At 42.6% G+C, this 26,312-nt stretch overlaps 1 protein-coding gene across 2 annotated transcripts in view; it reads left to right on the top strand.

The window, feature by feature from the left end:
• Positions 1–25,692, top strand: part of trim2a (tripartite motif containing 2a) — a 48,183-nt gene extending 22,491 nt beyond the window's left edge. For both annotated transcript variants that reach the window (XM_080760385.1, XM_080760386.1), the window contains exons 5-14: positions 2,969–3,149; positions 7,225–7,380; positions 8,602–8,799; positions 10,635–11,016; positions 13,196–13,299; positions 15,654–15,821; positions 18,403–18,571; positions 20,771–20,841; positions 21,396–21,536; positions 22,384–25,692. In XM_080760385.1, the coding sequence (XP_080616511.1) occupies positions 2,969–3,149; positions 7,225–7,380; positions 8,602–8,799; positions 10,635–11,016; positions 13,196–13,299; positions 15,654–15,821; positions 18,403–18,571; positions 20,771–20,841; positions 21,396–21,536; positions 22,384–22,536 (1,723 nt within the window). In that variant the 3' untranslated portion in view covers positions 22,537–25,692. The remainder of the gene's footprint in view (positions 1–2,968; positions 3,150–7,224; positions 7,381–8,601; positions 8,800–10,634; positions 11,017–13,195; positions 13,300–15,653; positions 15,822–18,402; positions 18,572–20,770; positions 20,842–21,395; positions 21,537–22,383) is intronic.
• Positions 25,693–26,312: the final 620 nt, after the last annotated feature.

Here is a 26,312-nt window from a genome sequence, read left to right as displayed (position 1 = left end):
AGTGTCTTCTATACATCCTGACAGTTTCCCAATCTGACCTGAGATCAGATTCTAAAAGTGTCTTCTATACACCCTGACAGTTTCCCATTCTGACCTGAGATCAGATTCTAAAAGTGTTTTCTATACATCCTGACAGTTTCCCATTCTGACCTGAGATCAGATTCTAAAAGTGTCTTCTATACATCCTGACAGTTTCCCATTCTGACCTGAGATCAGATTCTAAAAGTGTCTTCTATACATCCTGACAGTTTCCCATTCTGACCTGAGATCAGATTCTAAAAAGTGTCAGTCGCTCTTCGATTTTTCAAAAATAGCAGACCCACAAGCTCGTAGCGCGCCACTCGGTGGCGCGCTATGAGCTTGTAGATCTGCTATTTTTCAATAGCTAAAGCACGACATGATGCTAACACCAAAATGGGTTATAGCATTCGATTGCATCATTGTTTTGATTGATTCATTGAATACAGTCTGAGGTACAGTCAGACATTCAGGCTAAAAGGATAACAAAGAACGGTCCAGGGGACTTCCATTGAGGTCCTACTGTATGTAATGTTTTTTTGTTTTATGTTTATTGATTTTTCTTTACAACATACTATTTTCAAAGCAATTATTCACATATACCCCCTCCCCCACACACACACACACACACACACACACACACACACACACACACACACACACACACACAACCCCATGGCAGCACAAATGCAAAACAAATAAATATGTACAGAACAAATTAAAAAAGATTATAATAATAACAACAACAACAACGACAAAAAGAACACATTGCATACAGTACAGTTAAACAAACAAATGCACAATGTCCCATCACAGTTCCCTACCCCCACCCCAAAGCTCCAATTAAAGGACCACTTCACCACTTTTCAACCTATCTTCATATAATGGGTCCTCACTAATAATCATGATAAAATGGCACGATCCTTTTCTACTGTCTCATAGGAGGGCTGTGGGCAGTTCAGAAACCGTCTTCCAGTGACATCATCATTATGCAGATTCTTTTTTAAACAAAAATGTTTAGATTTTAAACGATGGCTTCCATTTTCGCATTGCAACTTTTCAGGACTAGAAAGCCTGTAGTTTTTATTAGCTTGTATTCCACATCGATGATGTCACTGGAAGACGGCTTCTGAACTACCCACAGCACTCCTATGAGACACAGACCGAGTAGAAAGAAATTGCACCATTTTATCATGATTATTAGTGAGGACCTATTATATGAAGATAGATTAAAAAGTGGCGAAGTGGTCGTTTAACCACTATCTGTACCATAGGTCACATTCATACCAGAGAGCTTTGCTGCGATTAAAACTAATCCTGCTGCACATTTTCAGAAAGTGCACTTCGTTTGGCAGGTGTGAAGGCTCTTTCGAATCCTAATGCGTATCAAAGAACCGCATTATACTCCGAGCAAAAACGGGGGTTTCGCTTCGCTTCCAATCGCACTTGATTATGATTCGGTGCAGGTGTGAATGCAATCTGCAGTAAATAAAGGAAATGAAGCAAACAATGTGGCGGGTGAGGAGCTGAACACAGTTGGAGACGGAGAAGCCATATTTTACCCAGCGCAAAGATGTCCCGACAGTCCCGTTACCGTGGATAGACGTGGTCGAATGAGGAGACTGCAGCCCTGATCGAAATGAGTACATTATAATCAATTGCTTAAGAAAACACATAAACACTGCAGTGCAGTGTAATAGTATTATAGCCTACAGAATATTCTGTCTGTCTGTGCGTGCCGTAAACATGGAGTGGTGTCACTGTGTGGGGACTAGTGGGGAGTAGGAAGTTTCATCTCAAATTTCTCAATAAACGTGTAAACATTTTGCGCTGCTGTCTGTTATATCAGTGGGCTCAGCAGCTGTGCCTCCATGCCCAAAAGAACCGTGTGTGGCTGTTAGTGAGTGTATAGTGAGAGAGCGAGAGAGGGGGGGTCCAGTCCCAGACGGCACGACACATATGCACGTAATGAGTATAATTGTATCACCATAGATTTCACTGTGTAGGCTAGTTTATGAATGGAACACATTGATAAAGGTCCACCCCTGCTGCGTTTCCAATTGCTGGCGGATGACAGCTGTGTGAAGGCAAACCGCAGCAAATTAAATATGCAAGAATCCCAAATTCTCCGCCCATACGCATTAAGTCTATACCGAAGTATTAGTGTGAGAATGTGACCATAGTCTCTGCAGCCAGACAACTACCGGTACCCCAAACAGTGGTCCGGGACCCAGTTTCAACTACCGGTACCCCAAACAGTGGTCCGGGACCCAGTTTCAACTACCGGTACCCCAAACAGTGGTCCGGGACCCAGTTTCAACTACCGGTACCCCAAACAGTGGTCCGGGACCCAGTTTCCTGAAAAACCTATGTTGGTACTGTGTATATTATAGCCTCACAGTGGCCAGACACAAATCTGCCGGTGCAAAAAAAGTAATTTACACGCAGTGTTATATTAGTACGGCCAATCCAGGCTAGTGTATATACAGTATAACCCATATATAACCCCAAAAAAAAGTATTCTGAAAGAATATACATTCAAAGATTTGTGCTGTATTTTCACGATTTTCCAAAAATAGCAGACCTACAAGCTATTAGCGCGCCACTCGGTGAGCCACTATGAGCTTGTAGATCTGCTATTTTTCAATAGCTAAAGTATAACATAATGTTGAGTTAAAACACCAAAAGGTTAAAGGGGTTCCTTGTCCAGAATGGGATAAACAGCTAAAATCTAAAATGACAGAGACGCTTTCTCTTATACTTTGTCATACTACTACAGTGTCACACAAAAAGTAGCAAAACATAGCCGACCTTTACAAGCTCACAGCACGTGTACAGTAGACCTGCTATTTCTGAATGAATGAACGATTACGTGGAAGTAACAGTTTTCCCAACCCGACAGAGTTTATGATAAACTATATACTGTAATAATTATGTCATGTGACCCCAGGCTGCCAGAGATAGACTCCGCCCTGCAGACGCTGTCCGAGATCCTGCAGCAGCTGACCAATCAGAAGAGCTCCATGGAGGAGAACATCCACACCACGTTTGACGAGCTCCAGAAGACCCTCAACGTCCGCAAGAGTGTCCTGCTGATGGAGCTGGAGGTCAACTATGGCCTCAAGCAGAAGGTACAGCCTCACACCATAATATAACCACACTTTATTTCAACCCTCGTTTTTACTCCCATTTCAGTCCAGCTATTCCGATTCAAGCAGGGTTTTCCAAGGTCATGACATTTCTGGAAATATTTTGAAATTCAAATTCAATTCAATTTTATTTTTTTTATTTTTTTTATTTCGACGTCAGGCCTAAATGGGTCAAAGGGTAAGAGTTGACATGGTACACATAGTACATGCATACACCTTTATCTGGTTTCAGTATTTATTCATGGTTGCGAACGCAGTGAGCACTTACTAGGAGACCTAGCAGATCATGTCTCTGTGTGTGTGTGTGTGTGTGTGTGTGTGTGTGTGTGTGTGTGTGTGTGTGTGTGTGTGTGTGTGTGTGTGTGTCCGTGTGTGTGTCCCCCCTTTGTGCCCATATATGGAGCTGAGTGATTTGTTTGTCATTGATGCAACACACTCCATATTTGGACGTATAGCTGCTTTGGGGACTCCTTATATGGTTATGGCGGGGTCATGGTGAATTGCTATTGCAATTTACGATCTGCGTTCGCTTCCCGCGTTTGCGCGTCTTACTCGTGTATTGTCTCTATTATTAAGGTTATTGTAGCAGTACATTTATATTGGGGGTCGGGAGGGGGGCGGGGCGGGGGTCCCGAGACATTGCCAAAGCATTTCCGGGGGTCCCCGGTCCAAAAACGTTGAGAACCCCCTGCTGTAATTGATATATTTTCTTTGTTCTCTATATTCCGATAGTCATCGCTATACGGTGTTTGTTCCGTGTAACAGCGGTCTCCTCTTCTCTCGAGCTCTTTTAGTAGACAACATTTTCAGGTTTTCAGGTTCAATTTCATCCAATCAGAAATCTTCAACTTTGCATTGCTCATTTCCCTGCACAGCAAAATGAGGATCAGTATAACCACTTCATCACAATTTTATACTAAGGTTATTCCAAAAGATGGCCGATCTACAGGCTCACTGTGAGGCTGCACATATTAATATTGTTATAGTTTGAATAATGTTTAACTTGGGGGTCCTTAGACATTAAAAAAAATTGAGAAGCACTGCTTTTGCGTATCGTGGCATATTTATGCTATTTATTTAGTAAAACAGGACAGGGAGGCGGGACATAATATTGGTAGGAATTTAATTTGAACGCTGAAATGTGGCCAACACAAGAAACATGGAGAATTACAATTAAAAGTTTAAAAAAATGGTCAGTATTTTACATACTGCAATTGTCCACTTTGTATGAATGTTCAAATTTATTTTATTGATTTATTTTCTAAATTATGACAAAAATAGTCTGAATCTGAATATAAGTTTTAAGTCATGTAAAACAGCTTAATTTGCCAATAAATATTGGGATTTAAATGAGTTCTTATCCAATATTATTTGGATGAGGATTAAACAATGTCAAATGGAAAGAGTTTCTCAATTAATCAATTAGTCAGTAATACAACTGTAAGGAAAAGATTTCTACTTGAGTAAAAGTTCAAACGTTTTGGCATCAAATACTTACAGTATACCAAAGTAAAATGGTAAATGAACACATGTGGAACTGCTCTTCAGACATTTCTATACTTTGTAATTATTGAATGCTACTGTAATAGTTCTGAATTTGATCTGGATCATCACATTATTAGAATAGAGCTCAAGACTGTTGGCACATACTGTAGTACGCATGGGAAGCCGTTTCACCAACTGAACGATTATGCTAAACCACAGGATTTCCAGGAAAACTAAACTAAGGGAAGATCGTGCCTGGACACAGTTTGACATGCGTTTGTTCTCTGTTACAGAATAATACATCCTTATCTCATGTACTCACCTGTCTTTACGTTCTGGATATTTAACCCATTTTGGGCGGCCGGGAACCCCATTTTGGTATTTTAAGCATTATGTTGTACTTTAGCTATTGAAAAATAGCAGATCTACGAGCTTGACAGCTTGTATAGGTCTGCTATTTTTGAAAAATAGTGAAAATGTGTGTGTGTGTGTGTGTGTGTGTGTGTGTGTGTGTGTGTGTGTGTGTGTGTGTGTGTGTGTGTGTGTGTGTGTGTGTGTGCACAGGGGTGAAAAATGGGTTACAAAATTGTGGGATAAAAATTATATATATATTAAAAAAAAGATGAATATGATTTATTTTCTTTGTTAAAAACCGTTTCATGGTATTTACTGCACACACACACACACACACACACACACACACACACACACACACACGCATGCACAGTCGCACACGCTTCATAATCTGTGACACAGTGCCTTGACTTTAAGGAGTGTGTTTATGCTGAGTCATCATGTGTGCAGGAATCAAGACCGTTTGATAACTGATTAAATAATATAGACCATAAGGACCAAGGAGATATGAGAGAGACAGACAGAGAGGGAGAGAGAGAGAGAGAGAGAGAGAGAGAGAGACAGACAGACAGCCAGACTTTTAGTAGTTGAGAGATTGTGTGTGTGTGTGTGTGTGTGTGTGTGTGTGTGTGTGTGTGTGTGTGTGTGTGTGCGCGCGCATACTGTGTACAGTACAGACACAGTTAGACAGATAAGAGCAAATGTAAGAGAGAAAGAGAGAGAGAGAGAGAGAGAGAGAGAGGAAACCAGTGAGTGTACAGTATCTCTCCACCCAGTCTTGAGAACCAATCACCCATGCAGTCCCCCCTCCCTCGCCCCCCTTCACCCCCAAACCACCCCTCTGGGACCTCTCCTCCATCATCACATGGCTTGGTTAATGTTTAACCCTTCAGGGGGCGCGTCGTCGTGTTGTTGTTGTTCACACAGCCCTGTCACGTTGTTATTATCATCATCTCTCTGTGTGCTTTCCTGTCTTCAAGACAGTGAAGAAGTGGTCCGCGCACACACGCACACACAGGCTTTGCTCCACCACCAGTATAGTGTTTTATTGTGTTAAAAAAAAACACCATAAATGATTATAGGACACAACGTTTCGGCCTTCATCATCAGGTGATCTCTCTTCCTGTCAGAAGCACAAGGAAGCTCCGTGACTGTACAGAACACATTGTAGATGAATGGGGGCGGGGGGTTTAGTGTATCTGTTCTGTGATTGGCTCCCCCCCCCCCCCCCCACAGGGGTGGAGTTAAGTGCATGCTGAACATGCTGCTGCCAGTGAGTGAGTGAGTTAGTGTTTCTTCAGCGCTCCGAGCGGGGGACAGTGTGACATATATATATCTTTCTTGATTACAGATACTTATACTGTACAATATGTTGCTCACAACAAGCCGCGGCCGTTTGGAATGAGTATACAGGATAGAAGGTAAACTATAGTCACGACAGCACAGGAGCATTATTAAAGATGGACTCTGTTGTTTCAGAAGAGGTGTGTGGTGGTGGTGGAGGTCAGGAACAGGTGAGTGTCCATTTGGAATATATAACGGCGATGGAGCGGTTTACCACTGGAGCCCTGAGGGTGTGTGTGTGTTTGTGTGTGTGTGTGTGTGTGTGTGTGTGTGTGCGTGTGTGTGTGCGTGCGTGCGTGTGTGCGTGCGTGCGTGCGTGTGTGTGTGTGTGTGTGTGTGTGTGTGTGTGCGTGTGTGCGTGTGTATGCGTGTGTGCGTGCGCGCTGCTCTATTAATTATTTTAGGAGTAGATGCGTTACCTCTTGGTCTTTTATTTTATTTAAAGTTTTACACAGACAACTTTTTTTCTTCTTTTCTTTCTTATTACAAATACAAATCATGCATCGGACAACGCCCCAAAGGGAAACCATTGGAGCTGTGCAGAAAGAAACAAGGGACTCCAATGAACAGATCAGATAAACTAGGGGGGAAAAAAAGGCCAAACGACTGAATAGCCAAGCATTCATTAATGTATACAGTATGTTGCATAATGTTTGTATTTGAGTGTATTATGTTGTGATGTTTTTTTATGGACGCTATCTTGGCCATGAGGTCTCTTGTAAAAAGAGATTTTGGATTTCCATGAGACTTAGCTGGTAAAAACAAAAAAAAAGGTCAAATCAAATACAAAATATTGAATCACTCATGGCTAAGAGCGTCTGTGTGTGTGTGTGTGCGACCGTGCGTGTGACTGTGCGTGCGTGCATGTCTCCAGGTCCTGCAGGCCCAGTTGGACAGTCTCCTCCAGGGCCAGGAGGGCATCAACAGCACCTGTAACTTCACAGAGCAGGCTCTGAGTCGCGGCAGCGAGGCCGAGGTGCTGCTGGTCAAGAAGCAGATGAGCGAGAGGCTCAGCGAGCTGGCCATCCAGGTGAAACTATATATACTTCATTTATTTTTATTCTAATCACTCGCTTTTATTTCTGTCAGTCAATAACACATTCTGGAAGGGATAACCCCTTTTGGTGTTTTAACTATAAGCATTATGTTATACTTTAGCTGTTGGGAAAATTGCAGATCTACGAGCTTTATATATAGGTCTGCTATTTTTGAAAGATGGTGAAAGTGCGGCACACGTCTTTGAATATGTGTTCTTTCAGAGCGAACGTTTTCGCGTGCATGGTGGTCGCTTTCTCTTTGGAGCAAAATCTTTGCCACGGCCATATCATAAATGAGTGGACAAAAGGACCAGTAACAACACATGAAAGAGACCTGGGTGACCATAACGAGACATGTGTACAAACGAAACCAAATGAACGGGTCCATTTTGGGTTCCATTTGTGTAGTCACTCGCACACATAATGCACACTCTCACAGTTATGGGTGTCTTTTTAGGCATGTAACGATATATCGTATATCGATATATATTGATTTTCAAAAAAAGGGGGGTTAGTGTGTGATGTGAAATGTGAGCTTTAGTCATATTCCATCATATTCAAGTGCTTTTGGAGAGTAGTAGAGCACTGTAGAGGGGAGCTGTGTGTGTCTGTGACTGTAGAGGGGAGCTGTGTGTGTCTGTGACTGTAGAGGGGAGCTGTGTGTGTCTGTGACTGTAGAGGGGAGCTGTGTGTGTCTGTGACTGTGCCCAGGTGATGGTCGTTGATGCTCATCAAGGAAGGCAATTATGTTTCTGCACTGTCAAAAGTATAATGCTACTTCTTTTGCAATGTAGTTAAATAAATAAAAATCTCAGGGGGGGAAGATAAATTATATACAATTAAAAAAACTGTACTTTTTCTTTAAAATATATATTTTTCGTATTTTATCGTGAAAAATCGTATCGTGAACCTCATATCGTGATACGAATCGTATCGTGAGTTGAGTGAATCGTTACATGCCTATAGTGTCTTTACAAATCAAATATTGTAGAATCACCAGTGTTTGTATTAGCAGTGGGTTCATAATGTGTCATAGTACATCAGTGTCATACATATATTCTGAAGAAAACACTCTGTAATTGGGGTATTATGACCTAATATTTGCCACGGACGAGGCCTATATATAGTCTTTGGCCATGGAACACATTTGTCTGTGTGTATACGGACACGTTGATGATGACGCCCCCTGGTGGTCGGTCGCATACCCCTTCCAGGACCTGCCCCTGAGGCCCGGCGAGAACCAGCACCTGGACTTCCTGTCGGAGACGGACGGCCTGAAGAAGTCCATCCACAACCTGGGCTCCGTGGTCACCACCAACGCCGTGGCGCTGGAGAGCGTGGCCACGGGCGACGGCCTGCGCCACTGCGTGGTGGGCCTGCCCACCTCCGTCACCGTCACCACCAAGGACAAGGTGGGCCACTGCCGTGTGTGTACTATGCATGTGGTAGTACGTGGTACTGCATGTGTGGTAGTCTGTTGAATGGTTTTCATTTAGTTTGAGTCACGTTTTAGTCACAGTCACCTGGAATGCGTTATAGCGTTGGTCTGGTTTTGGTCGACTAAATGTCATGCGACTTTAGTCGACTAAATCCACAGTCGATTTAGTCGACTTGAATGTGTTCTGGCGGGCCTCGATGCCGTCGTTGCAGATCTGCTATTTTCAGCGTGCCACCAAGTGTAAAATGACTTTGGATCTCTTGTCCACTGTCGTCCCTTCCTAACATGTTAGTCTATGTATGTGACGTTAATGAGCACCAGTATGACTGTTAGTACCAGTAGGGGCGCTGTTTGCCAGAAACAGAGAGAGAGATAGTGCTGTGCTGTTGCCTGCTAATGAGAGAGAGAGAGAGAGAGAGAGAGAGAGAGAGAGAGAGAAGGAGAGAGGGGAGTTGCACCACTCAGTTCACACGGGTGTGATTTTTAGTATATCTTTGCTGTTTGGCAAGAAACCAAGTAAACCTTTCAGGAAAAAAACAAAACACAATACTGCCTAATAATCAATGTTGGTATTGCGACATTGTCAGACACGTGCATATTGTAGCCATTATATTTGCACTTCATCCAAATCCAGCTCAAGTGGTTTTTGTCCACCGTTGATTAGAACGACGAAGACAGACGGACTGAGTCGTTAGTGAAGTTTGTTTATCTTCCGCTGTGCAGCTGCTCTGTGGGGGGGGGGGGGGGGGTGGAGTTAGGGGGTTTGACCGACAGTTTGAGGCTCCAATGGAGTTAGGAGGTATAGGGCTCCATTTTCGTCACCGCTTTAAACCCATTTGGAGGCGTGGTCAATGCTCTTTGGCCACTCAGAATAGCCAAATGGCATTGATCACGCCTCCAGGTCTTAAGTTAAGTAATAAGACCTGGTACTTAAGACACGCAAAATACATCCCTAAACTTCTTTGCCTTTTTTTTTTTTTTACTATTTTGCTAAACATTTTTGAATAGTTAAAATGGCCGGTCTACAAGCTCACAACGTGTCAATGTACATTGGCTAGTTGAATTATTCAAAAATGTTTTTCAAAATAGTAAAAAAAAAAAAAAGGCAAAGAAGTTTAGGGATAAGGGGTTTAGCGGTGACGAAAATGGAGCCCTTGGTCTGAAGTGCTTTTTAATACTTTTCATTGGTTCAATATTTGTAAAATATTGATCACCCTTTACAGACGTACATACTAGCACTGATTAAAAAAAATAATCTAAATTTGTATTTATTCCTATTGTCGTTGTAGCATCATCTTGTGAACCGCACACAATTGAATTTCACTTCTTGTACCTAACATGAGGAGTGGAAAATAAAACCTTCTTAATTTTATTTTTTATTTTTACTGTATTTTTATCATTTTGCTCAACAATTTGGTTTACAGTGTAAGGACATCCATATAGTATTGCCTGAATGTGTGCAAAACACGTGCACGTTAGGGCATTAAGCAACTAGTCGACTCGTTTACTAGTGGACTAGTTATAGTCACCAATGTACACAGTTTTTAAATGTACAAATATTTATTTCCACCCCCCCACCCACCCCCAGCTTTTTTTCTATTTTTCTTTTTACATAATAGGTAGTTAGTTTACTAGTCGACTAGAAAACTAGGCAACTAGTCAACTAGTAAAAAAATGACTAGAAGTGAATGCCCTGGTGCACGTATACATCCACCATCACCCCTGTGTCCTCCCTTCACTATAAACACCCCTTCTTGACTCTCCACGATTGAATCTCTCATTCCCGACCGGACTTCGCGGGCCCTGAAGGACGGAGAGCTGTGCAAGATGGGGAACGCCGCCGTCGCGGCGGAGCTGCTGGCGCCCGACGGCCGCGCGGTGGCGGGCGGCGGCGGGCAGGTCGTGGACAACAAGAACGGGACGTACGAGTACCTGTTCACGGCGCCCAGAGAGGGCAGCTTCAGCCTGTCGCTGCGCCTGTACGAGCAGCACATCCGAGGCAGCCCCTTCCGGGTCAGAGCCGCCAAGTCCGTCGACGCGTCGCCCACGTCGGACGGCGTGAAGAAGAGGCTCAAGTCGCCGGGCAGCAGCGGCCACGTCAAGCAGAAGGCCATCAAGAGGCCGGCCAGCATGTACAGCACCGGGAAGAGGAAGGAGAACGCCATCGAGGACGACCTCATCTTCAGAATCGGTATAACGGCGGTGTCGTCACTGATGTCTTTTGTTTGGGTTTTTTTATATTATGGTAACCCTGAACGCTCGACCCCAAATTGTCCCCGTTTACATTTTTTTGAGACCGCTCGCCCCTCCCAGTTTCTTGTATTCACAATATTTGTTCTACTGAAGTTAAAGGTCCGCTGACACGCCCCGAAATTAATATGGGTGGTACAGCACATCACGTGGTCTGACTGAAAACAGTTTGAAACAGTTTGAAACGGGGCTACGGCGCTAGCAACAAGTGGCTATAGGTCAGGCTAGCGTTTTTGACGGTACATTTAGCGTCATATTGGCTATAAATGTAATTGAAAAAAAAAATGCTTAGTTTGAATGCAATTGAGGTTGGCGTGGGGTTTTTTAGGGGAACTGCAGCACAAGCGCAAATTTTGGACTGGAGTCCCATGTTCCCCCGGTCGCCAACACCCCTGTCTGCCCGCTCTGAGACCTCTCAGCCCCGCAGCGCGACAGTCGCGACTACGGACGGTCTGCTGTTGTCTGGCCGCTGTGAGAGCAGCCCCGCAGCGCGACTACTGTTCTTTTCCCCTCTCAGCCGCAGGCTGACATGTACACCCTCGCTCTCACTCTGTAATACCGTAGTTAGTTACCACAACATTGTTCAAGTGAACTATAGTGTGTTTATGTTTGTATTCATTGTAATAATAAATATCGCTATGCCGAGGCATAGTCTTGCGGACGAGATCATGAGCCTCTACGGGGGACTGGGCATGTGTGTACACACACACACACATGCAATGGCACGGAATCTGCCTCGGGCGTCTTTAGCTCTCTTCCCCGCTGTCATGCACTATAGCCACGGCTAAAAGTTGTGTGTGTGTGTGTGTGTGTGTGTGTGTGTGTGTGTGTGTGTGTGTGTGTGTGTGTGCGTACACACATGCCCAGTTCAATGCGGGGACCTGACCAGAGACTATACGTCCGTCCGTCCGTCCGTCCGTCCCCCCGTGTGTGTGCAGCCTGCATCTGAGACGGGCTAGACTGTATGTTGTCATGCGGAGCGACGCGGCGATAAATAAAATAATCATAGCGATATTGATTATTACAATGAACAAGCATAAACACACAGTTCACCTGAACAATGTTGCGAAAAAATATTTTTTTGAATGAGACTTTCACCCAGTATTCAAGCTAAATGTGACACCAAAATAGTAGCATAAGTTGCTATGCTACCACGGCCACCAAGCCCGGCGAGCCCGCATAAAAGTCGTTGGGGAAAGCCCCTCGCCACTCTGACGTCAGAATCATGATAGCATTGTTTGATAGCAGTTCTTAGCTCCCGAGGGGCGTGTCAGCGGGCCTTTAAGGAATATGTTTAGGGTTAGGCATAGTTTTACTGAGGTTACGTTTAGAAATAGGTTTAGGTTTAGGCATAGTTTTACTGAGGTTATACGTTTAGAAATAGGTTTAGGTTTAGGCATAGTTTCACTGAGGTTACGTTAAGGAATAAGGTTAGGTTCATGGAATAGTTTCACTGAGGTAACCTTTAGGAATAAGGTTAGTTTTTGGCATAGTTTTACTGAGGTTACGTTAAGGAATAAGCTTAGGTTCATGGAATAGTTTCACTGAGGTAACTTTTAGGAATAAGGTTAGTTTTTGGCATAGTTTCACTGAGGTTACGTCAAGGAATACCTGGTGGCAACCGTGCCAAGGGCGCCAGATTTGACACAAACAACAAGCGTGTTTTGGGGCGAACATTCTTGTCGAGAGATTTGACCCTTTAAGCTTCAATGCAATACCTCTAGTTGTCCAGTAGGTGTCCAGAGTCTAGTCTCAAATGGAGACAAATCAATATCACAGATATTTAAACGTTACGGTTAATAAACGATTATCAAAAACAAAAACAAAAGATTTACAACTGTACTCGCTGACTGCTTTTTTCACTCTGCACCAAATCTCTTTGTCACAATCTGCTTTTCCTGGCGAATGTTACCCCCAAATATATAAAGCTTACAATGCGTTGCGAACTTGCGATGCTTACATGTCACGAGTAATAGAGTAGGGAGACTACCTTCAACCACAGCACATATATACTAGGTGTATGTTAATACAAACAAGCACTGCAGCTGTATACCGGTAATACTAAGGGTTTTTCTAATATGCAGTAGTAAAAAACATTGCATATATTTGATGTATTCCAGGTACCAAAGGGAGGAACAAGGGCGAGTTCACCAACCTGCAGGGAGTGGCTGCATCCTCTCAGGACAAGGTTCTGATCGCTGACAGCAACAACCAGTGTGTTCAGGTACTAACGCACGCACGCACGCACGCATACACACACACACACACACACACACACACACACACACACACACACACACACACACACACGCACGCACGCACGCACACACACACACACACGCACACGCACACACAATGGCACAAATAGTTTTTCAGATGGGGGTCCATGGCCAAATCTATTCAGAACGAACGTTTTGAACTCAAATCTTTGCTTCTTGGTGGGGGGTGGGGGGGGTGGTCCCTGAAACAACATATTTTCAGATGGGGGTCGGTGACCAAATACATATAATGTTTGGGGTCCTTGACATGAAAAAGGTCGAGAACCACTGACATAGAAATATGAGGTTTTTAATAAAAAAAAACTGTTTTGTAGAATCGTTCCCAGGTCAAAATGTGTTAACCCATTCTGACCGGGCACCCGTTTTGGTGTTGGCATCATGTTATGCTTCAGCTATTGAAAAATAGCAGATCTACAAGCTCATAGCGCGCCACCGAGTGGCGCGCTACGAGCTTGTAGGTCTGCTATTTTTGAAAAATCGAAGAACGACTGACATTTTTTAGAATCTGATCTCAGGTCAGAATCGGTTCATCAGACCAGTGTGTGTCCAGTGGAAACCTCGAATGAATCTGATCTCAGGTCAAAATGTGTTAAGAAGCACTGATCTATAGTTTGCCTGAAGTACAGCACATGGAGTCGAGTACATTGTCCTGCAATCAGCCCTGCAGTACGGCAGCAGCAGCAGCGCACCACCGCAGTGACTCATCACTATTTTCCTCTTAACCCATTCTGACCTGAGATCAGATTCTAAAAATGTCTGTTTGAAAATGACAGTTTTCTGAAAAAGCTATGTTTCTAATCTATGTCAGTCGTTCTTCGATTTTTCAAAAATAGCAGACCTACAAGCTCGTAGCCCGCCACTCGGTGGCGCGCTATGAGCTTGTAGATCTGCTATTTTTCAATAGCTAAAGCATAACTCAATGCTAACACCTAAAGGGGTTCCCGCGCAAAATGGGTTAAGACTGCTGCCTCTGTACTCTGGCATCGTCATGGAAACATACCCCCCTGTGCACCATTGTTTTAGCTGAAGAATAATTGAGGGAAAAAAAGTGCTAATGATTATTATGAGCCGGCAAGATGACACGTTTAAAAATAGACGAGGGTGTTTGTTTCCCTCAGTTTCACCTTAATATTATTATCTTAAGAAATAAATAAGTAGAGTAGAGTAAGACATTAGGACTGAAAAAGACAACACATCCAATTCATCAACATATCATGAAGAATGAACACAATAACACATGTCATAACAAATACAAATACTATTACAAAGGAGTTGGGAAATTAAGTGCTTGGTTAATAAAACTATGCTTATTATGAATATAATAATACTTTGTGATAGTAGTACATTATGTGCTTGCTATAACCACATGAACGCTATAGCACTCCTATTGTGGGACTGACAAACATTCGGCCAAAATCTCTCATTTGTCAAAGTGCTCTCTACACTGATATCAGTGTAGAGAGCCTTATATACTGACTCCGCTCAACTTACAGTGGAAACCTCATACTGTATGTCCAAAACTGTTACTTTTAAAGCTTGTGTACTGTAGATCTGCTCATTCTGATGCTTTTGTGGGACGCTGTAGTATGATCAAGGACTATATGGGTATTCATTTCCGAAAAGAAAACCCCACAAAAAGTAAAACATGGAGATAAGAGGTTGTTGTGTCGTTGTTGCTGCATTCTCCGCGTCATCCCAGTCACAGGAGGCCTTAGCTATATTTCACCAGTTTCAATTGAAACGGGCCTCCACCCTCAGGGGGGGGGGCCTCCAAGCTCCAACTGAACGTCAGGCGTCAGTCAAAACCCCGCCACTCTTGGCCCTCTCTATCTCGCTCACACACACTGCCTTGCTCTCTCCCACAATGTTATAAGTTACACCTGTTTTATGTTAATAACCTGGATAAAATGTGCAGCATTGGGGAGGTAAAGGGGAGAAACTTTTCTGAACGGGAACCCATTTTGGTGTTAGCATCATGTTATGCTTTAGCTATTGAAAAATAGCAGAGCTACAAGCTCGTAGCGCGCGCCACCGAGTGGCGCGCTACGAGCTTTTAGGTCTGCTATTTTTGGAAAATAATCGAAGAACGACTGACATTTTTACAATCTGATCTCAGGTCAGAATGGGTTAATCAGACCAGTGTGTGTCCAGTGGAAACCTCGTATGAATCTGATCTCAGGTCAGAATGGGTTAATTGTGAAGGGACGACAGGATGAGGAGGGCCTCATATCTGGTCTTGAAACGGGGCCTCCGGATTCCTAAGGCCGCCCCTGATCCCAGTGGTTGTTGATTTCCTCAGATCTTCACCAACGACGGTCAGTTTAAGAGTCGTTTCGGCGTGCGCGGCAGGACCCCCGGGCAGATGCAGAGGCCCACGGGCGTGGCCGTCCACCCCAACGGTGACATCATCATCGCCGACTACGACAACAAGTGGGTCAGCATCTTCTCCGGCGAAGGCAAGTTCAAGGTGAGAGTCTTTGTTGTACCATGAAGGCAAGTTCAAGGTGAGAGTCTTTGTTGTACCATGAAGGCAAGTTCAAGGTGAGAGTCTTTGTTGTGCCATGAAGGCAAGTTCAAGGTGAGAGTCTTTGTTGTACCATGAAGGCAAGTTCAAGGTGAGAGTCTTTGTTGTACCATGAAGGCAAGTTCAAGGTGAGAGTCTTTGTTGTACCATGAAGGCAAGTTCAAGGTGAGAGTCTTTGTTGTACCATGAAGGCAAGTTCAAGGTGAGAGTCTTTGTTGTACCATGAAGGCAAGTTCAAGGTGAGAGTCTTTGTTGTGCCATGAAGGCAAGTTCAAGGTGAGAGTCTTTGTTGTACCATGAAGGCAAGTTCAAGGTGAGAGTCTTTGTTGTACCATGAAGGCAAGTTCAAGGTGAGAGTCTTTGTTGTACCATGAAGGCAAGTTCAAGGTGAGAGTCTTTGTTGTACCATGAAGGCAAGTTCAAGGTGAGAGTCTTTGTTGTACCATGAAGGCAAGTTCAAGGTGAGAGTCTTTGTTGTACCATGAAGGCAAGTTCAAGGTGAGAGTCTTTGTTGTACCATGAAGGCAAGTTCAAGGTGAGAGTCTTTGTTGTACCATGAAGGCAAGTTCAAGGTGAGGGTCTTTGTTGTACCATGAAGGCAAGTTCAAGGTGAGAGTCTTTGTTGTACCATGCCATGCCATGCCAGAATATCCCCCCAAAGTCAATAAGAAACATTAAAACCAATACTTTTTTTAATTTTCCTTTTTCCACACAAATGACAATACAAATATACAAAGAAACAACAATGAACATTACAAGACAATTACTGATATAAAGAAAGCAAAACAACAATAACCAAAAAACCAACAGCACTACTCCTCTTCAGCTTCATCCAAATTACTCATACAAAGAAAACTAAACAACAATGACCAAAAACCACTTACAATACACGTTTAATAAATATTTACGGTAATTATAAAAACTGTTTATTTTTACCCCATTCCCCCCCAAAATGTAGTCATTATACCAAAAAACTCCTCCCACTGCTTGCCTCTGATGTTGTGTCCTACTGGCCTACCAGTCAGTTCAAATAAGTCCACTGACACATTATACAAATGACATCCTGCACATAATTGTACATTCATTCAAACGTCTTAACTCATGACTGGGGAGGAATTCTGGGACATACTGCAGGTGCAGGGCTACTGCTCTGAGTTTAATAATCGTTACATCTTGATGTGAAAGAAAATATTTCTAAGATTGCTATGTGTATCCTATGGACAATCAAAATCAGTTGTGAATATTTAATTTGGTGTCATAATTATATACGGCACGCTGACTATCACGAAAATGAAAACAGGGCACTTCATGTGAAAAAGGTTGCAGACCCCTGGTCTAGAACATGTTTTATTATTATTGTGAATTAATAATAAATATTATTTTATTTTATTTTATTTTTACATAATTTCCTCTGATAAGTCCCAGTAGTAAAAAGTAGTAGCAAGGTTGAAGTAGAAATGAAGTAGAAATGAACCCGGGTGTTACAGGGTTAATGAAGCAGTGCCCAGTCAGCTTCATCCTTCTCTCTCTGCCCTTGTCTGTGACCCGCGGGAGGCCTGCTTTAGTACACGTTTCTGATGTGGTCCTCCCATGTGACCTTTGTTGTATAGTATAGGACAGTGACGAGTGACGGGGCGTTAAAAAGATGACATCATTATAACCAAGGTCATGAGTTGAATTCAAACCCATGGCATTATGCATGGTTGTCTATTTTTGCATTCCTTTTAATACTTTATTAACTGTACAATGTGAATATGAATTATTACACATGAGTCTTGTACACCAGTGTTTCTCAAAGTGTGGTCCGGGGACCACCAGAGGTCCTTGAGGGGGTTTCATATATACAGTACGTACATTATTGCATCATTTGAAAATAGCCAACCTGCAAGCTCACAATGCATTGCCACGTGTTGCGCTGTGAACTTGTAAATCTACGATGAAAGAAAATACAAATTCATATTAATGTGTGGGTGTCCTTGGCATGGAAAAAGTCTCCCTCTCAGCTGTCCCACTGTCTCTCTCTCTCTCTCTCTCTCTCTCTCTCTCTCTCTCTCTCTCTCTCTCTCTGCTGTCTGTCTCAATTAAGACAATATACCAAGAGTAGTTTTACCAATAAACAGAGAGTCAAGAAGAGTCATGGTTGCCAGTGCATCATAGTCCTGGCTCCCTCAATGCATTTCACAGTCCTCTGTGTTAGATAATGCCTTCTTTACACTGTGGCTGGCTATGTGTGTTGCTGCCTATAAGTCTCACTTCATAAACTCCGTTCAACAGCATCTCTCTTGAGGTATATTTGCTGGCACCAACCTTCTTGGCTATACTGTACCATAAATACATGCATTCTGGTCTGACGTAAGATCAGCTCTTATGTTACCACTTGAAGTAAACGACACAATACCACACCCCCAGTTCAGCATTAATGCGCGCTCTCTCTCTCTCTCTCTCTCTCTCTCTCTCTCTCTCTCTCTCTCTCTCTCTCTCTCTCTCTCTCTCTCTCTCTCTCTCTCTCTCTCTCTCTCTCCAGGCTAAACTAGGCTCAGGGAAGCTGATGGGTCCTAAGGGCGTGTCGGTGGACAGGAATGGACACATCATCGTGGTGGACAACAAGTCCTGCTGCGTCTTCATCTTCCAGCCCAACGGGAAGCTGGTCACCAAGTTCGGAACCCGAGGCAACGGCGACCGGCAGTTTGCAGGTAACATTTTAAAGAACCAGACGACAGAAGCACACTCAGTGATGGACAATAAACCAAGCACATCCATTTATATATATTGTTAATGTTGGGCAGAAACCTCTTATCTCCATATTCTAACTTTTTATTTATTTACTTATAATGCCATGCTTTTTTTTTTGTATCGTGAAAAGTAACAGTTTCGCACCCGCAGAGACGATAAAACATGACAATGACAATATCATTCTCATGCATGTTTATAAAATGCCTATAATCAAAAACAGACATTAACTAATACTACAAAAACTAATAGGTAATCATAATCATATTTTTTCTTACCACATTACAAAAGAACAGAGCTATATCTCTTAAATGCAGTATGAGAGGGTGTGTTTGCCAAGGATTGTGTCCTATAATACAGGTAGGTATTAATTCTCCCCATATTTCTTGAAAGATAGCGGATTTCACTTGAATGGTAAAAGACAATTTGACAATTCTCTGTACCGTTGTCTAGTTTATCTTGGTTTTTCCAGAAGAGTGCAATTAAGCAATATTACACGAGAGGGTGTGGGTTAACGTGATTATTGCCACGACAGGGATGCGGTCAGGAACGAGACGGAGTCGAGTTCCGCAAGCATCACTGAAGTGGCAATAATCACGTTAACCCACACCCTCGAGTGTAATATATTTTTTTAATGACAGATGTAGTCACGACGACCACAAATGTCCCAATAAACTAGCTAGCCTAGCCACCGAGTTTTCTAGCGCTCTGGGAGAACAGAGCGGCTGAATTCTTTGTTTTGATTAGGTGGTGGTGTGTAGTGGTTTAACCACCGGCTAGAAGGCTGTTTCAACCAATCAAATTGCTTCCTCGAAACGACCTGTGGTAGAATTGTGTTTAGCCTGGAAGAAGAGACAAGAGAGTTTGTAATCTATATATTTGAGTGGTGCTCCTTATGTGTGTGGGTGCCTGCCTGGCTGGCTGGGTATGAGCACGGAAATAGCATGATTGTTTTTCACCACCTGTGCACAACCTAACACACACACAAACACACATATTAACTGATTGCACAACTCACTTCACACAGGTGTGATTTATTGTATTACTATTAAGTGCTGTAGGCCTACTTGAGTACATTTCTGTACTTTACTTGACTATTTGTTTTTGTGTTTTGGAAGCTTATGACTTCCACTCTGCTGCAGTTCAAAGATCTACCACACGGCTCGGGAACGGTTGGTTCCCAAGGCTACTTACTTACTCGCTCAAAGAGCAACATTGTACTTTTGACTCTCGACACTTATTTTCTAGGAAGGTACCCTCGGGACCCAAACTTACAAAAATACATGAGGAATTAAGACTCTTCAAGCTCTATGTTATGACTCGAGTGTGGTGTGACCCAAAAGCACAGCAAGGAGAGGCAAAGCAGAGTAAAGCCCACCCGGGAGGGTTTTTATTCACAAACACGGGGGGTGAAAGGAGGTGCAGGGGTCCGTAGGCTGCTCCACAGAGCTCTTGTATAGCCTCAGGAGGTGATTGCAGATGTCCCTCAGGTGTGGAGCTAGGAGCTGGGGAACACCTGCGATGAGGTGTGCTGTGATTGAAGTGCTCTGAGACCCTCTAGTGGCGCTGACTGGCACAGATCAATCACAGCACAGGGATGTGGAGGTGATGGAGAGCCAACCGTAACACTCTATCAAAATGGGTGATCTACAACAGTTAGTTCTCAAGTTTTTCCATGCCAAGGACCCCCAAAAGTATATGTAAAGTATTTGGCTGCGAACCCCCATCTAAAAATGTTTTCTTTTCTTCTTTTTTTTTTAAAGATTTGTCTTTGGCTTTTGTGCCTTTATTGATACAAGTTACAGTGAAGGCAGACCGAGAAGGGGAGAGACATGCGACAAAGCAATGAACGGGACTCGAACACGTGACGCGTATATGTGGCATGCGCCTGGACCACTAGGCCAGCGGGCGCCCCCTGAAAATGTTTTCTGTCCCAAAGCCTGTGTTGAAAAGCATTTTCTAATCTCTTACTGTTCTAGTTCTCCCGTGGTGCCTTTCATTCAGTTGGCACGCATACCAAAAACATTCACAATGCAGTCTACAGTTTATTCTAGATATTTCTAGTTTTACCAAAAAACATTCACCATGCAGTCTACTGTTTGTTTTTCCATGTAGCTACAGTGGAGGAATGCCATGTGTGACCTTGTTATTCTGTCTTTTAGGTCCTCACTTTGCTGCTGTCAACCACAACAATGAAATCATCATCACTGACTTCCACAATCACTCTGTCAAGGTAATGTCTGTCTGTCTGTCTGTCTGTCTGTCTGTCTGTCTGTCTGTCTGTCTGTCTGTCTGTCTGTCTGTCTGTCTGTCTGTCTGTCTGTCTGTCTGTCTGTCTGTCTGTCTGTCTGTCTGTCTTTTTTATCCTCATACCTAATTACTTTTTTTTTTTAACTTTACAATGACAAAATAAAATGATGTATTATATTTGAAAATAGCAAAAATAAAAGAGCTAAACTTCCAATAAAGAATTTCCAACAACAACAAACGGGGAGCATACTTAGTTTAGACTAGTCATTGGTTAGACATGGGTTAAGGTTAGGTTTAGGTGTGCTGCCCCGTGGGAGGTTAGGCTTAGGGTGAGGGTTTGAGATAGGTTGTATAGTTTTATAGGACTAATGACTGGTCTAACCAATGACTATAGTCTAAACCAAAAACTGTCTAAACTAAGTACTGCACCCGTTTTAAAGTAGCAATTCATCTCGGGGAACGTATATAAAGACGCCCCTGATTTCCGCTCTAAATCTGTTCCTTTTTGCCTTCCTTCAATGTGCATCACTTGGACAGGTGTTCAACACGGAGGGAGAGTTCCTGTTGAAGTTTGGCTCCAACGGCGAGGGCAACGGACAGTTCAACGCCCCCACCGGAGTGGCCGTGGACGTCAATGGGAACATCATCGTGGCCGACTGGGGCAACAGTCGCATACAGGTCAGAAACGTGTTTACATGAACCACTTAAACCCCATTCTGACCTGGGAACGGTTCTACAAATGCCTTTTACATTTTTCAGACATGTTTCTATGTCAACTATTTAATGTCAACTATTACATTTTTATGTAATTGGCCACCGACCCTCGTCTGAAAATATGTTGTTCCAGGTACCCTCCTCCCAGAAGCAAAGATTTGAGTTGAAAACGTTCGCTCTGAAAGAATATATTCAAACATTTGGGCCATATTTTCATGATTTTTCAAAAATAGCAGACCTTCAAGCTCGTAGCACGCCACTCGGTGGCGCGCTATGAGCTTGTAGATCTGCTATTTTTCAATAGCTAAAGTATAACATAATGCTTAGTTAAAACACCAAAAGGGGTTCCTGTCCAGAATGCTTTAAACCCCATTTTGGTTTTATGGTGTCAAGTTGCATCAATATTACTTGCATCCTACCCATTTTGGGGCGGGACCCCTTTTGGTGTTTTTGGAGCATTATGTTATGTAACATTTTTAACTAATATATTTGCTTCTGGGAGGGTCCCTGGAATTACATATTTTCAGATGGGGGGTCCGTGGCCCAATAGAGATAATTCTGGGGGTCCACCTTGACATGAAAAAGGTTGAGCACCACTGACATATAGAAACATGGGTTTTTCAGAAGCCTTATTTAGAAGCCTTTTTTTTTTAATCGAACCATCAGTCCAAAATGGGTTAAATCTGGAACTTATCCATTGACAATGTTGAGGTATATATGGTTCAACTGACCAAGAGAGCATCTCTCTCTCTCTGTCTCTCTGTCTGTCTGTCTCTCTGTCCGTCTGTCTCTCTGTCCGTCTGTCTGTCAGGTGTTCGATGGCAGTGGTTCCTTCCTGTCCTACATCAACACGTCGGCAGACCCCCTGTACGGCCCCCAGGGCCTGGCCCTCACCTCTGACGGACACGTGGTGGTGGCTGATTCGGGGAACCACTGCTTCAAAGTCTACCGCTACCTGCAGTAGCCAGACGCAAACCTGTACATTGTGGTACATACATACAGTGTATACATGCATACTTTGACACATGCAAACATATTGTACATATTATCACCCGTGCGCGCACACACACACACACACACACACACACACACACACACACACACACACACACACACATACGCACACACACACACACACTGTGTGGACTAGTTGGCGGATTTGCACTCACCCTTTCATCCATTCATTCATTCACTCATTCCTTCCTCCATCGTGCCATCATTGTATAGCGTCTTGTTTTCACTCCTTCAAAAGACTCCTTCCAGAGACTCCTTGGACACTCGCACTAGGACTCTCGTGGACATATCTCCTCTCCTGTACGACATGTGAGTTGCATGTCCGCTGTCTATACCTCTGCCGACGGAAAGAGGTATAATTGCAACTCCAATAACTATATGGCAGGTTGGCAGAGACAATAGAACTATGTACGCCATCTCTGCTTCACTTGCCGTGTCTAGGTGACATAGGTGGCCATCTTTTCAAGGCTATTGATTCCAATGGGAGGAGAGAAGGTGAACACAACTACTGTTTTTGTTTTGGTCCCCCCCATGGCCACTGAACTAAATACTGGACACATTCTTCACAAGCCATACAATCTCACCAACATTCTGACATTTTACTAAATGTGCTTAAAGCTACTTTCCACCACTGATTTTAAATAAGTCCCAGGGGTATAGTTTAAAAAAATACAAAAAAAAAACACACATATTCAGCCTGTTTCTCTCTTTGTGAAATACATTCCATTTGAAGAATCTGGATTTTAAAAGAATGAAACGTGATACTTGAATATCACGTTATATGTTGCAGCTTTGGTTTGTTGTGATGTATGGACAAAAGACTGGGAAATAATGATATTGTATGAATGAATGAATAATGACTGTTTTTTTTTAGTGGTTGTTGTTCGGTGTGTGTGTCTGTGTGTGTCTGTCTGTCTGTCTGAGATTTAAAACAGTGACAAAAGTGAAAACATCACAAATGTCAAAATGTCCAAAGATGAATTGAAAGGTCAACATTATTAATACAATAATTGCAGTTGTCACTAGTGTACATAAGTTCACTTATGAACCGTAGGCTTCTGTCCTCACATGTTTGAACTACTCGCCATCAAAAGAAAGTGACATATACATAACAGGGTAGCCTATTTTCTAGAGTCCGACCGATGACAGAGTTTTGGGTCCTAGAGTCCTAGTCCAGCGATTACGGACGTCTTGACTGATATTTGGTTAAACAAAGAAGAAAAGAAAGGAAAAACAACACACTTAATCCCCAAATGGTTTAGAGGAGTCCCTCAGGGCTCTGTGCTAGTTCATTAACGTGCCGCTCTGCAGCGCGTGGTGAGCTTGTCCATCTGTTTTCTCTGCAAAAGCTCTCTCCACATTACGCATGCTGGGATTTATGTGATAAACAGAAATACATTTTTGATAGATAAAAAAAGAGAGGAAATTAAGCATACTATGACACAATAAAAAATGTAAATGGCAAAAAAAAAAAAAACTAGGACACATCGGCTGTAATCATTGCCGGTAACAAAGTCATTGAAAAGTATTTACTGTGTATAATGGGGCCAAATCCACATCGGTCGGGGCTCTATACTATTGTCAAAGCATGAAGCGATATTTCTATGCATGCCGGTAAATGTCATTATAAGACTGCTGTGATCTTAGATAAATGAATTCACCCAAAAAACCCTTTAGATTCTGAAATGTTTTCACTGCATTTCTAGAGGTGGTTGTTTTGGTGCTCGACACCGCCCACCTGTATGGACACCAGTGGCTCTCAAACGTCTCCATTTCAAGGACACCTCATAACTCTGAGACCCGTAATGGTCCATTTGGTCCATCTCAGAGTTTTGGAACTATACCGCAAGGAACCCTGATGAGAGCCACTTCAATAGACAATTTAAAATAAAGTAAAAATGCATAATGTGTTTAATTCGTAACATTAGTAAGCTTTGGTTTTTTCAACACTGTGTGTGTGTGTGTGTGTGTGTGTGTGTGTGTGTGTGTGTGTGTGTGTGTGTGTGTGTGTGTGTGTGTGTGTGTGTGTGTGTGTGTGTGTGTGTGCGCGTGTGCGAGTGTTCATTAAAAGGTCCAATCCATGATTATTTTGAATGTACACATTAGATTCACATTTGCATGCAATCTTAAAGAGTTTTATTTGTAGGTTGAAAATATGCAAAATAATGTGTTTTACTCTTATGTATCATGTTTACAAACATCAGCGTAAAAAAAGAAAATAAGAAATGGAGCCTATCTATTGTTTTAGTCCTATCAAAAGCCAATAAAAACATAAAAACTAATGTTCTATATGCTCTTAAACTGGGTTGCTCTTAAAAATCATTAATTTACGCAACACTGATGGTACAGTCATAGTGAATCTATGAAATCTAATCTGCAACATCATTATTTTTGATACAATAATGTAGCGATCGTTCTCTCACGGCTATGAGGGATCCTTGGCCTGAAATGTTTTGTGAAGGCCCCTCAATGGAACAAATTCAAATACTGAACTAGAATATTATCTCCAGGTCATGTTTTGTTACAGTAGTTTGCTAACAGATGTAGTTAAATAGCGTCATGTCAGCTGGAAACCTTGTATGTCCAAAACTGTGACTTTTCACAAAAATAAATAAAATGTGTATCCCGTGGATCTAATGTTATTATTGTAAGTGGCAAGCTGTCACTTTTAGTTTTTGAATTTTTGAACCCACAGACAGACGTAACCTCTCTCACTTTAACTTAAACTTAACTTTAGAAAGAAAATGTAAAAAAAACAAAAAAACAATACTGATCTACAAGCTCACAAGTGTTTGCTACTTTTGTGTCACACTGTATGACAAAGTAGTTTATGAAAAAACCCTAAAAAATCTGAAAAATGGAGATACAGGGTTTCTGCCTGACAATAATTAGTGGAACAGTCTCTTCTTGTCTAATCATTGACATTGACCTTCATTTGTTTGATTTGTTTAGTGTTGTTACACCGTTTCCTTATGAATCCAGTCGTCCACCGTGTTCACATTTCTATCACATTTCTGCCGTTTTATCCTGTGTCATGTTCTCCTGATTTCCTGTGTCATGTTAATATCTGTGATGCCAAATGGAATTAAAGTGCCCATAGGAAATACTACTGTGTTTGTGCTCCTGTCCTGACTGAAACAAAAATGCTACTTCTCAGACGCTTTATAATAAACGACACTGACTTTTCCTCCAGTTTTGGAACTGATAACAACATGAATGTCATCGTAACATAGTTGCAGTCGGCTACAGTTTAACTCATTTAGGCCTTAATAATTTTTTTCTAATTGACAGTTTTCTGAAATACCTCATGTTTCTCTATCAGAGGTGCTCAATATTTCATGTCAAGGACCCCCATAATTATGTGTAATTGGCCGCCGACCCCCATCTGAAAATATGTTGTTCCTGAGACCTCCCCAGAATAAATGTGTCTATCATCAAGAACCTCAGGTTGAAGTGAAGGAAATATACCCAGCTGCATACATTACACTGATTACAGTGTACTCACTGTAGGCCTACCATGTATACCGGTAGCCTATATTGTGTCCCCCCCCCCCCCAGGCCCCAGGGATCCTTGTACATATTATATTATACATATTGTTTTGGAGGTATAGCCTACTTGACATGAAAAGGTTTGAGAACTACTGATCTATATGCTTTGTTGTGACTTATATACTCATATTGTCATGTACTGAACGAGTTTATGTATAGGCTGCTACACTAGTATTA

Source organism: Protomyctophum bolini (assembly GCF_963924005.1).
Source record: "Protomyctophum bolini genome assembly, chromosome: 3".
In the NCBI taxonomy this organism is placed as follows: domain Eukaryota; kingdom Metazoa; phylum Chordata; class Actinopteri; order Myctophiformes; family Myctophidae; genus Protomyctophum; species Protomyctophum bolini.
Note: the sequence above shows the minus strand (reverse complement) of the source record. Positions and strands in the feature narration are given on the sequence as shown.